Source organism: Protopterus annectens, chromosome 13.part0 (genome assembly GCF_019279795.1).
Source record: "Protopterus annectens isolate FY-2018-M chromosome 13.part0, PAN1.0, whole genome shotgun sequence".
Lineage (NCBI taxonomy): Eukaryota > Metazoa > Chordata > Ceratodontiformes > Protopteridae > Protopterus > Protopterus annectens.
The window spans coordinates 102,738,728-102,754,707 of NC_056747.1; the positions used below are offsets into that span (position 1 = coordinate 102,738,728).

Here is a 15,980-nt window from a genome sequence, read left to right on the forward strand (position 1 = left end):
GGAAGTACTTGTGATTTTTTTGGATTTTTATAATACAGTTCATACATCTCTGGTACATTGCAGATTTCTTTTTAAGGAACCAGACATAAATGAAGTTGCCAGCAAGACTGAAGTTCCTAGTGCCACCAAAACTCCATCCATAGTGGAGCAAGGGGCTGGTCATTGTTCTGTGGCGGTGGCAGCCACCAAGAAGGAACTGCCAGAAGATGGTTCCACTGTCCATCCCTTTAACAAGAAGTCTGTTGTGTTGGGCAGATTTAGAAAGTGACTACTTTTCAGCAGCCTTTGCCCGTTGGTGAGCTGAACTACCTGATACATGTCACCACTTCAGAAAGTTTTGACCATTAAGCTTCCTAAATTTCACCCATGGTCCATTTATGGTGAGCAGAGTAGGTCCATGAACTTGCAGTTGGCTACCCGCCAGCCATTATCTAATGTCTTGATGATTCTTTCCAGTGCTACAGCAGGTGCTTCCAGAACATCGGACACCTGTAGAACCATTAGGAGACATGTTTAAGTGCGACTTTACAGAGCATTTCAAGACTTCCTTTGGTGCTTCCTGTGATCAAAACTTTATCCGAAAGCGAGGGAAACTCGTGAGTGAACGAAGACAGTAAGACACTGTTTGCTGTAGTTTTCTGCCCCCCTTTTCTGAGCAACTTTTCAAGAAAACAGAGGCACGAAGAAACTTGGGTTCTGTAAGTCAATTGGGTTCATTACAGACACTTTTGGGGATGTTCCTCCCTGCTAGAGGTCTCCATTGGGGGGATGTCACCTGTGGGACAGAGGTGATCTGCAGAGTTGGGACTTTTGGTGGTTTCTTATTCCTAGAGGCCTAGTCAAATGCTCCGGAATGCTTGCCTGACTGCTGCCTTTCTGGAGGCAGAGGCATGTTTGTTCCTGTACGTGTTGGACTGGACATTTTACTCCATATGTTCGAATACATAGTATAACCAGAGGCTTTCATTCCCTGCAATGATGGTTCCCAGTGTTCCTCCTTGTCAAAGGGAAGCTGCTACTTTAGAGATTTTTTAAAGCTTTTCTAAAAATAGTCCTCCAAGGTTCTCCTGAACAGAAGGGATCCAGAATTTACTCGAGATTTAGTGCCAGAGAAAAAAATGGTGACCTGAGATTTATTTTGGGCTCAAGTCATCTAAGCAAGTTTGAAATTAAATTCCGAATGATCATGGTACAGCCTGTTCTTCAATTTGAGCACATCCAGTTGCCCTTCCTTGGCACTGAACCTCCAGAATGCGCACTACAGCATAAAGGTGGACAGACCATCCATGAGATTTTTTCGCTTCCATCTGTGAGCCAGTTTTTTCCAATTCCAAGCCCTGCCTTTTCTTCTCACCACCAACTCCCCTTTGTGTTCACTAAGTGCATTACACTAGTTGCAGATCCTCTTAAGTCTGCAAGGGTTCTGGGTGTTCCCTTATCTGGACTACTGGCTCATCACTACTCCCTCCAAGGATCTACTTCAGGCCAGAGATTCCTTGCTCTTCTGTTCATCTTTGTATCGCATTGAATACAGCAAAGTCAATACTTCAGCCTATCCAGATCTTAGAGTTCATTTGGAGCATTTCTGGATATGAAATTTCAAATTGCCACACTTCAGATGAGTATTTCAACAGTCCACAGATCAGCTTTAGTTGCAGTTTCATGTCAGCAGTCATAGCAGTACTTTGCCCTGAACCCTTGGAGAGAGCGACTGATCTTCATTTGGCTCTCCAGAGTCTTGCATACGTTTTCCTCAACTCCTCTGATGCCCATATTCCTCCAGCAAGGAAGGTTACAGTGATCCTCCTCTCTACTGTTTGCCACAAAAGATGTGATGTTATGTAGTCCTATTTCGTTTCCATTATTACGTGTGGGTTTGGGGCCGATCCTCTGCTCCTACTTGGCTGCTTAGAAAGCCTGAAAACTTCTGGCTCGTAGCTAGGAGGTAGCCAGCCCATGGTCATGAGCACATTCCCCAGATCTCATTTGCCACGTCTTCATTCGGAAGCTTATTTTGGTTGGCCGTGGTTAAGTGTTCATTATTATTACTGCTTATTAGGAGTTTTTTTTGCTTCTTGTGATTTTTTTTTTCTGATTTATGACGGTCTTACTGCGATTTCGGATTTGTGTCTTTAACCGGATTTGAATTATTGCTGTTTAAAATTTTCCTGGGCCTGTTGGCCGTTTGTGTGGTTCCCGTGAGTGTGTGTTTGACTAGACCGTTTAACTTGGAGGTGCTAGTTTGTTCCCGTTTTATTTCTTGCACTAGGTTCTTTTAAGTTAAAGAACCTAGTAAAACCTTTTTATATTTGTTGTGGGTATTAGAGCTAGATCTGCTTAAGTTAGAGAATCTAGTTCCCCTCATGTTTTTTGTGTGTGTGTGTTAGTTTTTCTGCTATTATGTCCAAGGAACGTAAACAGTCGGGGTTTTAAGTGTACTAAATGTTCGCAAAAAAATGTCCATCACCGATGGACATAGTGTCTGTGTGTACTGCTTAGGGGCCCTACATCTACAAGAAACTTGTCTCTTGTCATTCTTTTAGCCTTGGAGTACTCCAGGAACGGAAGAATAAGGTGATTTTAAAAGGCATGTAAAAACTTTGTCGAAGAACTAGCCAGTTCTTCAGCCTCTGCTAGGTCACAGTCTTCTAGAAAGGATAAGGGCAAGACCTCTAAACGGCCTTCTCCAGCCTCAACTTCTGTCTCTGAACCTCCGCAGAATTTACCAAAATCAGAGTTGGCCTCTCTCTTCGGCTCCACGATTTTCTGGGCCGACAGATTCTGGACACGGACCCTGCAGTATCTGCACCAAGTGTTTCGGTGCCCATGACTAGCAGTCCTCTTTGGAGCTGGTCTACAGACATTCCACCAGTCTCCCCTACTCTAAAATCGCCTATATTGCAGAGAACAAGGTCTCCCACACTGTCCTCCAGATCCCCCAGGAGCTCATCTAAAGAAGACCTCGAGAGAGTGGTCATCAGACTCAAGTCGTTGGCCTTGCCAAAATTTTTATCAGCATCGACCCATTTGGTCTCGGAGCAGAGTCCTGCTACCGATCCTCCTCTTTCCTCCCCCAACCCAGATTGGTCCTTTGGAGCCGATATTGCTGGTACCGACCTATAGTGGTGTCCTCTGCTCCAGCACCCCAGTATGATTGTCTCAGAGCTGAGCTCCGCCCTGTGTCTAGTGTCTGAATCTCTTCGGTCGGCCCCGAGGGGGGCACTTGGAACCGAACCTCTTCGGTGTCTAGTCTTCCTCTTGGTGCGTGGGCCTGTGAGCTCGGACCCTACATCGTTCTCTGAGCCGATTCCTTTGGAGCCATTGGCACCTGTGCTCTCTGGAGCTGGGGCGTCGTTCGGAGCCAGAGGAATCTGTCTTCATGAGAAGCATGTTGGATAGTTCATCCGTCCCACACAGAAGTACCGGTGCTATACTCCCTCAAGCGCCGACTATAGTCTCAGCATCCTCTCTCCTCTGGGATGGCAGAGACCCACAGCCTCAGGAGCCCCATTTGGGTGGCCCCCGATCTTCCGAGACCTCCCCAGAGGACCCCGCTGAGGAGCCCCCTTGGAAGAGATCATGTAAGAGGAAGCATGTAGACTCCCCTGACGAGTCACATCTGACACGGACCTCGATAAGTCTGAGAGGTCCCCTAAGTCGTCCTCTGAAAAGGTCTCTCTCTCGCAGACTGTTTTGGAGATCCTCTGGCAGAGAAGCGGCTGGCCCACCATTACCCCGTCCGATGAGTCTGTGTACCTGAAGGCTTTCGGGTCTCATTCCTCAGCTTCATGGGTGTCTCCTCCATTTGATGAATTACTGAATCTTGAGTCAGAAAGCATGACAGATTCCTGATGCCGTGGAACCTGTCCCCAGGAGGCCGAATAAATTTCTTTCCGCCCCTAAAGACAAAGAATTTTTATCCAAGGGCTTACCTGTTGATGCCGTGGTGGTGGCAGCAGCCACTAAGAAGGAGCTAGCAGAGACTACATAAGGAATCCCGAATGATGGATAGGTACGGGAAGCGTATCTTCTCTTCAGCAGCTTTTACACTCAGATTGCTGAACTATCACATTTTATGAGACTTCAGAGAGATCTTCTGAAGGAGTTAGGAGAGACTCTTCAGGGTACCTCTACTGAAGCAGTCCCATCTACAGTGTCTGCTCAGTTGGCTACTCTCACATCCATTAATTCCTCCATGCGGCTGATCTCGTACGCAGCTGATGGTGCGAGTAGGGCAGCGGGTTCAGGAGTCTCCTTAAGGAGACATTCCTGGATGCGTCTATGCAACTTTGCTGAGCCTTTCAAGTCTGCATTCACCAATGCCCCCGTGGATGGATCCTCTCTTTTTGGACCCAAGCTGAAAGATACCCTCACCAGGTGTGAAAAACAAGAAGGAAAGACTCACTCTGCCGTGGGAGTCCATTTTACTGTTCCTTCTAGACCTTACCCTAAAGGTCAGAAGAGCGGTAAAATGTGGTTCAAGAAATCTGAAACCTTTCTAGAATACACAGGGTGACTCCTTCAGAGGCAGGGGAGGAGGAAATAATGGTAGACGTCGCCCTAGAGGCAGGGGAGGACCACAAAATCAGGGAGGTCACTATTCCTTTTGTGACCGTCCCTATCAGCGTTGTGTGGAATCAGACTGTGTGTCTCTGGAGCTGGTCAGGGGTCACCTGTCCCTTGTACCCAGAAGCCTGGCTAAATCTCACTCGAGACAAGTGGGTACAAGACATCATCACCAGAGGTTACTCAATACCCTTTTCCCTTCCCTCCCTCCCAAAAGGATCCCTGATGTACCACTCAATCACAGGGATCAGGCGGCTATAGAGATAAAAAAGCTGCTATTAAAAAGAGTCATCCAAAAGGTCCATGCAGACCAGACAGGATTCTGAATATACTCCAGATTCCTTTTAGTTCCAAAAAGAACATGAGACTGGAGACCCGTCCTAGACCTCAGCAGGTTAAAACGAGTATGAAAGAAGACCAAGTTCCGAATGGTTACTCTACAATCCATACTCCCTCTGTTAGGGAAAGACAGTTGGATGTGCTCAGTAGATCTCCAGGATGCCTACTACCACATAATGATGGACAAAGCATCAAGGAGCTACCTATGCTTCCAGCTGGGAGCCAATCATTACCAATTTCGGGCACTGCCCTTTGGTCTCACCACAGCCCCCTGGGCGTTCAAGTGCATGGCAGTAGTTGCAGCTCATTTGAGGCATCAGGGAATCCAAGTCTCTCCATACCTGGACGATTGGCACCTGAACGCCACAACCAGGCATCCTCTAATTCAATCGAGAGATTCCATAATCGAGCTCTGTTCCCAGTTGGGAATCTCTCTAAACTGGGAAAATCCTCACCTTTTCCCACTCAGTATAACATTTATAGGAGCAAAAATTTACGGGATACTTCCCCTTCGAAGAGTCAAAGTGAAGGTGGTGTTGCAGCTTCTCAGAACTATGGCGTCGACCATAACCTTGGTACCTTTGGCAAGACTACATATGAGGATACTCCAATGGCTGCTGTCATCCCAGTGGTCCTTTCAGCAGTTGCCTCTACATCACCAGATTTTGATCAGATTCTTGCAAAAACTATCTACGCTGGTGGAGTCAACCAGGTCATCTTACCACAGGGACTTCATTTGTACCGCACCAACCCATTGCCATTGTGACCACGGATGCCTCCCAGATAGGGTGGGGGGGCATTATCTTAGCAGGACTGTCCAAGGAGCATGGCAAGATCAGGAGGCCCATCTGCATATCAGTGTCCTAGAGATGAGCGGTGCTTCTAGTGTTGCAAGCACTTTCATGACTTTCTCCCGCTAGGGATAAATAGCTATCTAGACAGACATGTCGTTGGTATGGTATCTAAACAAACAAGGGGGGAACCAGATCATACCCCTTATGTCGAGAAGCTTCCCAACGCTTTCTCATTGCAACGCACATCCTGGGGACTTCCAAAGTGATAGCGGACAAGCTAAGCAGGGCAATATTGTTAAGTCACAAATGGCCCTTGAACCAGAAAGTTGTCAGTCTGATCTTCCACAAGTGGGGACAACCCTGCTGCGATCTCTTTGCCAGCCCCATCAACACCAAATGCAGCACCTTTTTCTCTCTCATCCCCCCTCTGGGAGGGTCTCCAAGGGATGCACTCGTCCACAATTGGCCCCCGAGACTCCTTTATGCTTTTCCATTCATTCCCAAGGTCATACAGAAAGCAATGTTGGGAAGCAAGATGATAGTCATCACTCCTTACTGGCCTCATCAGATTTGGTTCCCCTTTCTCGAGCCTCACCTGTTAGACCATCCATGAACTCTGGACCCAGTGCCAGACCTCTTGACACACATGTCAGGTTCTCTTCACCCCAGTCTCCACACTCTCAATGCTGACAGCATGGCTGTTCCAGTCCCGTCACTAGTCAGGCTTCATGGTCTGTCTCCAGCTGTAACCCATATTACCTCTTCTCACAAGCCTTCAACTAGAAACTGTAACCCATATTACCTCTTCTCACAAGCCTTCGACTAGAAAGTTGTATCACAGTAAATGGAAGAGATTTTCTGTATGGGCACACAACAGAGAAGTTGATCCATTTACAGCTCCCATTACTATTGTTTCTGAGTTCCTTTCAGAACTTTTTCACCAGGGTTCAGCGGCTGCTACACCCCGAATTCAGCTAGCAGCAATGTCTAATTTTCATGCGGGAATTAATGATTCCAGTCTTACGTCTCTCAAATTGTGCAAATCTTTTCTTAGGGGTTCCATGATTTTAAGACCTCCTGTTCAAGACCCCATTCCTCCCTGGGATCTGAATCTAGTCCTGTCTAGACTTACTTTGCCACCCTTTGGTCCAGCCCATAGTTGTCAGTTAAAATTCCTGTCTTGGAAGACTGGTGGCAATAACCTCAGCCAGATGAGTTTCTGAACTACAAGCCCCATCAGTCCTCCCATATTTAGTTTTTCGCAAAGACAGGGTTTCTCTCCAGACCAGTCCTTTTATTCCTAAAGTCTGTTCAGTTTCACTTAAACCAAGCAATTGAATTGCCAGTGTTCCTCCCTGATCACACCAATAAAGCTTGAGTATACATTCCATCAATTGGATGTGCATAGGCAACTGCGTTTCTATATCCACAGGACCGGAACAGCTGTTCGTTTCTTTTGCTGAGGCAAGAATGGGCTTGCCAGTAAGGAGTTGCCCTTTAAAGTCAAAGCGCATTCTACCAGGTCCTTTTCTACTTCTGCTGCCTTCCAAGCCAGGACACCTATTGATAATATATGTGCAGCAGCAGCATGAGCTCCCCCTCATACCTTCATTTCCCATTTTAAATTGGATTCTACTTCCAGGGGTAGAGCCTCGTTTGATTCCACAGTACTCGGGAGTATTTTCCAGTGAGCCACCCATTCAAGATGCTAGGGACGCTGTCCCACACGTAATAATGGAGGCGAGATAGGACTACATAACAAAAGTTATGTACTCACCATAACGTTCCATGTATGTAGTCCATCTCACCGAACATTATTACGAACCCAACCACCAGCCCCCTTCCTGGAGGATCTGGAAACTGTTTTTTTGTTCCTTTTCTACATTTGTTTATACCATAAAGGGCGCCATTATTGCACTTTATTCTTTTGGACCTTTGTCCTTTTTCCCTGTCTTATTCTGATAGACTAATAGCAAACAAGATCTGGGGAATGTGCTCATGCACCATGGGATACCTCCTAGCCACATGCCAATTAGAAGTTTTCAGGCTTTCTAAGTGGCTGAGTCGGAGCAGAGGATCGGCTCCGAACCCACACTTAATGTTCGGCGAGATGGACTACATACATGGAACGTTAAGTTGAGTACATAAACTTTTTTTCCTTGATTGTTGGCCTCATTTAGTACACTAGATCTGGAGATGAACCCAGTGCCCAGAACAATGTCTCGCCTGCTGAGGCTATCTCACCCTGACGTTTTTTTCTCCAGGTTACGTCTTGATGCCATGTGCTGCCATTACTTGGTCCTAGGTCCATACCATCATTTCACACTATGAATTGCACATCGTCAGGGTCAGTAGCCTGCTGTGGTTTGGCTGTGTGCTGTAATATCCTTCCATGAGAATGTGTGTCCTAGGAGCTTGGGGAAAGTACAGAAGAGAAATTGTAATTAACATAAGAATATGGGTTGTCTGCTTCAACTCTTAACTCCTCCTTCTTCCTTCATTTGTTTTTAATCCCTTTTACTAACTCATGAGGTTGACATACTGCGTTACTAATATCTGCTCTTCCTGGCTTCAACCTGTAGGACTTTGGATCCAGCACTGGAAAATACCAAAGTGTTTAACTCATTTGGCTCTACCTCCCTTGCCTATAACTGCTGCTGCTCCTTCAACTCTCCAGATCTAGTTTGCTGCCATTCAGGTCTGCGCTTGGCCTTTGCTCTGCTCTAATTTTTCTGTTGAGTGAAGTTAACATAGTGACTTTTACCAGCTCCTGGTAAGTTGTTCACATTTGTGATTTTCAAGCCCTTTTTTTTTAGTAAGCGGCTTTTGACTGGTGTGTGTTGTGTATGTTGTTTTCACCACATGTCCAAAGAGAGGGTCTCAGGTTTCTTCAGCCAGAGAGTCCTGCAGGAGAGTAATAAGTTGAATCTATTATCGGCTCCGATGGCTCAGGTTGAGATCATGACCTAGAGAGTGGTCAGTAGATTACTCAGGTACTGAGACCTTCCTTAGAGGATCGGTGGTGGGGCTTCCATGGTCTCCTCCGAGGTGAGGGCATGGACCCTTGTCAACCTTCCCTTCCTGAGCCTCGGCCTTGGTGAGCTCGGCCCGACATCTGCCTCTGAGACTTTGATGAAGAGTGTACTGGCCGCCACTTCTCTGCTGGGGACAGAGATCCTCCGCCTCCTAGGAAGGACTTGTAAGAGGAAGCATGTAGACTCCCGAGTCTGTCACTGATACTGACTTTGATGATGAGGAGGGATCCCTAGGATCCTCTCTGAGTATGTCTCCCTCAGACATCCTAGAACTTCTGAAGAGGGGAAACTGGCCCACCAACAATCCCTCTGAGGATGATGCAGGTTATTTAGCAAAGCAGGGCTCCTCTGACTCTGTAGAGCCAGTCCCTAAGTGACACAAACAATTCTACCAAGGGTGTCCCCGCTGATGCCATCCTCCCACTCTCTAGACCAAGGATGATGCAGGTAAGCGTGTTTTTTCTCAGCTTACCTTTTGCTATGCTCACGCTGATTACTCTATGTCACTTCACCAGACTCCAGCTAGGAACCTCTCCCCATTGCAAACTCCTCCATGCGGCTAATATCTTATGCTGCGGATGGAGTATTTTGTGGATCTTTTAGGCGTCCTTTACAAATTCTCCTTTTGATGGGTCGACTTTCTGCTGTTGGGAGTTTTTCCACCCCTTCTAGACCTTATCCCAAAGGACAGAAGGTGGGAAAGATGTGGTTCCGTAAATCCCAAGCAGTCAATCACTGTACCCAGAAGCCTGGCATTCCCTCACTCAAGACAGATGGGTACAGTCGATCATATCCAAGGGTTACATAATTCCTTCGAGGAAAGTCCTTTCCCCTCAAGTTCCTTCCAGAAGTCATTTCCAGTTCAGAGCCCTGCCCTGGTCTCACCACAGCCCCAGAGTGTTCAGAACAAAGAGTTTCAGACATTCAGACTCATGTCAGGATCATTCTGGCCAGCAACGTCACCAGATTCTGGTGACACAAACATGCAAAGAACATCTTGGGTGGGGGTTCATTATCAGGGCAGGATGGTTCATGGGGCGAGATGAGAGCAGTGCTTTAACGTTGCAAGCCCTCAGACTTTTTCTTCCCGTAGGGGACAATTGCAGTCCACACAGACAACATGTCATGCCTCATGAGTGGTCTCTCAAGCAATCAAGAGATTTTTCTGGAATGGGGTCGTCCATGTTGCGATCTTTTGCTACTCCCCAAAACAGCAAATGTCAGACTTCTTCAGCCTCTACTGACCCAGGATTGGCCCCAGGGACTTCTTTATGCCTTCCCTCCATTTCCTCTGATCCCTCAGGTGATCCAGTTTGAGAGCCAAATTGATTCTCATTGCCTTACTGGCCTCGACAAGTTTGGTTCCCGTTCCTCCATCATCACCTTTTGGTGCAGCCGTAGCATCTGGACCCAGTGCCAGATCTACTGATGGTCAATCCCTCTCTCAACCTCACAGCATGGTTGCTCAGCCAGGCTTCCTTTGATCTCAACCCTGTTAGAGACATCTTCACTAAAATCCTCTACCAGGAGGATTTACACAAGCAATGTTCAGGCAGTTCTGGACTTCTTAGCAGAGATTTTCATGCAGGCTCCTCTTCTTCCACAGTCAGAGTTCAATTGGCTGCTACCTTCTTGAAAGGAATTTTCCTACTAAAGCCTCCAATCAGGAATCCTCCTCAGTGGGATCTAAATTTAGTGGAGCCAGCTGTTTCTTGTTCCCTGAAATATCTTTCTTGGAAAACTTTATTCCTAGTGGCTATTACATCTGCCAGGAGGGTGTCTGAACTTCATGCTCTTTCGGTTCGACCCTATTTGATTTTCACAAAGACAGAGTATCTTTGAGAACTAATCCATCCTTTTTACCTAACAATCTGAATCAATCCATTGATCTCCTGTATTTTTCCTAACTATTCAGATAGAGCTGAACTTAGATATTATTTGGACAGAAGAAAAAAGTTAGAAAATCTGATCAACTTTTGTTTCCTGCGGATAATAAAAAGGCCTTCCTGTTTCAGATGGCTTTCTTGGTCATCACTGAAATTTAAAAACAGCTGTGCTCAAAACCTAAAGCTACTTCTACAGCTTTTCAAGCTAGACTTCCTTTGGACACTATTTGTCCTCACACTTTTGTTTCCCATTACAAATTGGACTTGGCCTCCAGGGACAGAGCCAGTTTGGCTCTACAGTCCTCAAGAGTTTGTTCTCCCATCAGATTGACAACAACATTAGAAGTTATGTACGCTACTTGCGCGTTCCATAACGTGTCATGTCTTCTCTTCTTCTTCTTTCTTGACCTCCCTCCTTCCCCTGGCCTGGACAGACCTTGTATAAGAAACTATTATACTAAAGACCATTCAGACCTGGTCCTTTTCCATCTGTAAGTTTCTTCTTCCTTGGTGTTATTGCCCTTTGTCAACAAGCGAGATCTGTTGCATCATGGGATATGGGCTAAAGCAGGCAAGTGCGACGGGCCCGAGATCGGCTCGAACCCATCAAGCAAGAAAGACTTATTTTGTTATCTTGCTCTTGGTTATCTTTGCTAAACCTTTTTCAGGTGAATTAAATAGATCTGCCCTTTTGTCAGACTATTGTGATTCTTTTATGTTTATTTTTGTAGTTCAGGTAGTTTTCAGAGAATATGGATAAGGGATTTAAAAATTGCGTTTCCTGCAGGCACAAGTTGCCTTCCCAGTCTGTTTGGGTCTGGTGCATCTGGATTTCAGCTGCTATATTTGTGAGAATTTTGGCACTAGAATCCTTGAGTGTAGGGCCAAGTTAATGTTTGAAAGGATTTCTACCCTCAGACTCTTCTGCCCAGCTTCCAAGCCTGAGAAGCCACAACAGCAAGATTCCAGATGCTCCAAAGGGGAGTTAATAGGTTGTTTTCTGCTTCTGCTACTGGATCTGCTCCCTCTGGCTTGCTTGATTTGAAGATCCACAACTTCTGGTTCCACTGGCTGCCCTGGTGCCAACATTGGCTCGGTCTCTTGAGAGATCGCCTTTACTGCCCAAATCAGGTAAACCCATTGAGATCCTCTTTTCTGGCTCCAAGCATCCCAAGCCCCTTGCTCAAAGGTGCTCCTTCAGGTAGGACAGTTTTCCCCCCTCCCCACCCCCCCTCCCACCCAAGCCCCCCCTATATCTATGATTGGCAGAGTCTGTCTCAGCAGAGATGCTCTCTGCTTGGTTCTGGCATGTGGGATCTTCTCATAGACCTAAGTTCTCCCGTGGCTTCTGTCCATTTGTTGAGGTGTGTGGGCAGCATTAAAACCTGTCCTCTGAAGCTGACTGTTCTTTTTGCAGGCACAGATCCAATTGGGCCTTATCACTTCTGGTCCAGGTATTGCACAGCGATCTTTGGGTCCATCTTTCTGACTTTGTCCCTCTGCCCATTCAGATTAGTGGTCTTCAGGGCTGGCTGACTATTCCCCTTCCTCTCGGGCTTTGTTGGAACAGGGGGTGTCGGGGAAGAGAAAGTGTGAGAGCGCACTTGATTTCCCCAGAGGAGTCTGTCCGTGAGAATATTGATATTGACCTATAGGTAGGAGAGGGGATATTTGTGCAGCAAAGCACACTTTTGTTGCATTATAAGCTTGATTATTCAGTCTAGATCCAGGACTTCTTTGGCTCCACTGTGATGCAGAATGTACTTCCTTAGTTCTTCACAAGGAATGTTCATGGTTGAGGACTCTCACACGGGTTGAAGCCAAACAGAGCAAACCACATAACTATTCAAAAGTTATGTACTCACCTTAACGGTAAATTTCTGTTTGGGCGCCCGCCCAATAATCTTATTGACTTGGCAACTCTCTCCTTCTGAGATGACTGGACATTAGAGGTAGTTCTCCTTGGTTGTATTCCATTTTTGGAAAGCACATTTCCAAAAAAAATTCTGATTGAAACCAGCTCTATCTGGGGAGTTGGATGAGTGGGAGTTACGGGAAGCAGGGCAAAGTGGGTTAAAGCTTTTAGAATTGGCTGGTGTCTGATCCAGAGTCCCACAGATTGAATCCGAGGGAGACTTAAGACAATGCGTATCTATACTTTTGGTGAGTACGTAACTTATTTTTGCTTGCCTTCCATTACAGTGGTTGAAAGAAAGTAATTCTGAGTTTTTTATTTTGCTGCATGTGGATTTCAAGAAAACTAGTAATGTTAATAAATTTCTAATTTTTCTTGCTTGGATTGTGATGTACCTTAACATTTTGCTTCTTAGCTATGTTTAGTGGGCAGCTGCTGTTTGACCGCCCTATGCTCGTGAAGATAGTAGGTGGACTTCATATTTATTTATTTATTTGTTTTATTCATTTTGCTGCTTTGCTTGTTTCTTACAAATGTGTGGAGATATGTGGGTCCTTTTTAGACCACTCCTGTTCATTGGCAGGAAATGTTGTGGAACTGTAGTTGACACTGTAATCAAATAAATTTGTCCATGTTGTCCTCTGTGGGCCAATGTGTTAAACATTTGGTGCACTATATAGCATTTTTGTCATCTAGTACTTTATTGCATCCTCTCTTGGAGCTTGAAGTATAAAAGGTGCTGTGATGCTTTGTAAGTGGGTAGCCGCCACATGTCTACCTTTATCTCACTGATGATGCTTCTTGATAGAAATAAGGTATCCCATACTTTAACAAGCTTAACCCTTTAGCAGATGGGGTATCGGTATGTTATGCAATGGCTGCAGATGTGTGTGAAAGCCTTTAAAGATCCGTAAATGTCCCATACCTTGTATTGCAAGAGCCCTGAATTGTTTAAAAGGGGGGCTTGTAGGACTGAGTACAGTGCATCTGAAATTTTATTTTTCATACTGGCAAAGTACTAGTTTATAAAGTGGTCTTGTTTTTGTACTGTGCTAAAACAGTTTTTCGTTGGAATTTTCCCTTTAAAGGATGACAGAGCATTTCCTAAAGGTGAATTTTTCCCTCCAGACCAACGGCCACCACTTCCCCGTAAGTAGAAAATGACAAGTTGAATTTTAGAGTTGTATTATTTCTACATGTGTTTAGATCCTCCTTTCCTGATACTGGGTCTGCCAGCCATTGTATGACTCACTTTGTTAAACTGTTAAGTAACATTTAAACAGTGTCTGAGGAATGTCTTTATATTGAATGTTCATTTGCTGTACTTTCGTTTTTAAAGCATTTTAGTGGAGTTGCCATAAATGACATGGGAGTAATAGCCTGACTACATTTTCAGTGTAGAGTTGAAATGTGGTAAAGGCATTTTTAAAAAGGAAACTGCTTACTTTAGAGAAACGTCTAGGTCCATCCAGTTTTATTTGCCTGCGTAATGCTGTGATTGCTTCAAAGTGTAATGAAAGTATTTCTCAAAAGTAATTGCAGCAGTCCCTTGCCTTTTATTCCTTTTAAGAATCACATTTTAGCTGTTTTCTGGCTTGAGAAGGTAGAGGAGATGTTGATACTGCACTATTCTGAAACCTACCTTTTACTTGCTACTTTTCACTTGCCACAGTATTCAGTCATGTTTTTCTCAGGAATTCACTTTCATACACAAGTGTGTATGCACTTTGGTGAAATTTGGTTTAGTATGTGTATGCACTTGCAATTTTACAATGAAAACCAAATCATTCTAAGTTTATGTAGAGATACATGCATGTTTGTGCATGTCATTAGGTTGAGGGTATTTGGAATGCTCGGTTGTTTGAAATTTCATATAATGTGATTAGTCATGCATAGTGCTGTAACCAACAAGTAGAAATGTGTAGGAAAGTATGAAAATGTTTTATCTAGCCAGTTGTCAGTGTGGCAGTGCCATCTGTAGGCGGTTGCTGCTGAAGTGATCTGTGTGCTCAGTGGTTCCCTGTGTGTCTTCTCTTTTCTGTTTGACAGGGAGTGGATTTAGGGGGAGTGGAGAGCTTTTTGAGGTACTTTGCCCCTATTCCTCCCAGCTGTCGCTCAACAAACTTGATTTTTTTTTTATAGTTTACTGTTAGTATTATCTCTTGGGATTTCTTATTAGAAGGGCACTAGGAAGGACCAGATGCAGGAAGGTAAAACTACACTAACTTAACACTCAGCTGGACCAAAGTGTTGGTCTCCTGTAGAAGGATTTCAGATGAATATTTGGTCCATACAAGTGCTTTGAATACCCAAAACCCCTCGCATGCTCTGTTTAAACAATTAATTTCCTCTACAACCCTGAACTTTCCATTATAATACAGTTCAACAATGCTAAAATCAACCTTTTTCTATCTTAAAAAAATTTTTTTTAAATGTATAGAATATCTAATCAGTTTATTTAAAATGCATTATAAACATAACATTTTATTCAATAAATATCAATATAAAACTGTAACATAAAAAATTAAACACCATTGCCATCTAGTGTGGTATGTTCAAAAATAAAATTCCCATATGCATTCCTAGTAGCAAGAAATATAGACTAATAACTACACCCTAAAATTTATTACAAAGATATAATAAATTTCACTGCAACTTAAATTAAAATTTAATCCAGGGAATATTCTTTTTTAGTGTAGCAGCCCTTAATTTTAAAATTGGGACCAGGGAGATGTTTTCATTCAAGCCTGGTATTCCATTTGTTTCAAGAATTGGTTGCCGTAGCCTTCTCTCTGCTTTGTTGTAGTCTCCCATCGTCCCCCCCCCCCCCCCCTTTGGATCTTGGATTATTTCCTCCAGCACAAAGAATGCAAAATTAGCATTTTTGCAACTCTTGTTTATTTATATAGTCTATTTTTCTCCTCTTTAATCAGTACCTTGTGTAAATGTTCCTGCATTCTCCTTTTAAGTTTGCCTACCATCTTTGCCAAATAGTCGCATTGTTTACGCGTTAAATATACCACCGTTATACTGTTGCAGTCAAAGTAGGAGCTTCAGTAAATCTTTCCCTTACCTTTTATATATACTGACTTGCTGTTTAGTATGTAGGGGCACTCTTCATACTCCATCCACTTAAACGTGCCAGCTCTTCTTTTTTTTTTTTTTCTCCCCCTCCTCTTGTAGAGGAATCTAGCTCCAGCAATTCTTTAATGTTCCTTTCTTAAGAACAAATCTTAAAGGCTCTTATCCAGGTCGGTAAAGTTAGTTATCTCCTTGATATTCTTTGAGTCATTATTGTAATTCATTATTTATGCTTCCCTATAGTTGCGACCCCAACCGGGAAAAGCCGAAAAACACAACAACATAGTTATTAGCTTCCACTTTGGCGCTGTTAACCACCTTTGGTGAGTGTCTAGTACTATACCTAGATTGTTCCCCTAAAGTA

At 44.4% G+C, this 15,980-nt stretch overlaps 1 protein-coding gene across 3 annotated transcripts in view; it reads left to right on the forward strand.

The window, feature by feature from the left end:
• Positions 1-15,980, forward strand: part of HNRNPM (heterogeneous nuclear ribonucleoprotein M) — a 278,079-nt gene that overhangs the window by 46,773 nt on the left and 215,326 nt on the right. For all 3 annotated transcript variants that reach the window (XM_044090678.1, XM_044090679.1, XM_044090680.1), the window contains 2 exons: positions 12,951-13,000; positions 13,624-13,684. In XM_044090678.1, coding sequence (XP_043946613.1) covers positions 12,951-13,000; positions 13,624-13,684 — 111 coding nt within the window. The remainder of the gene's footprint in view (positions 1-12,950; positions 13,001-13,623; positions 13,685-15,980) is intronic.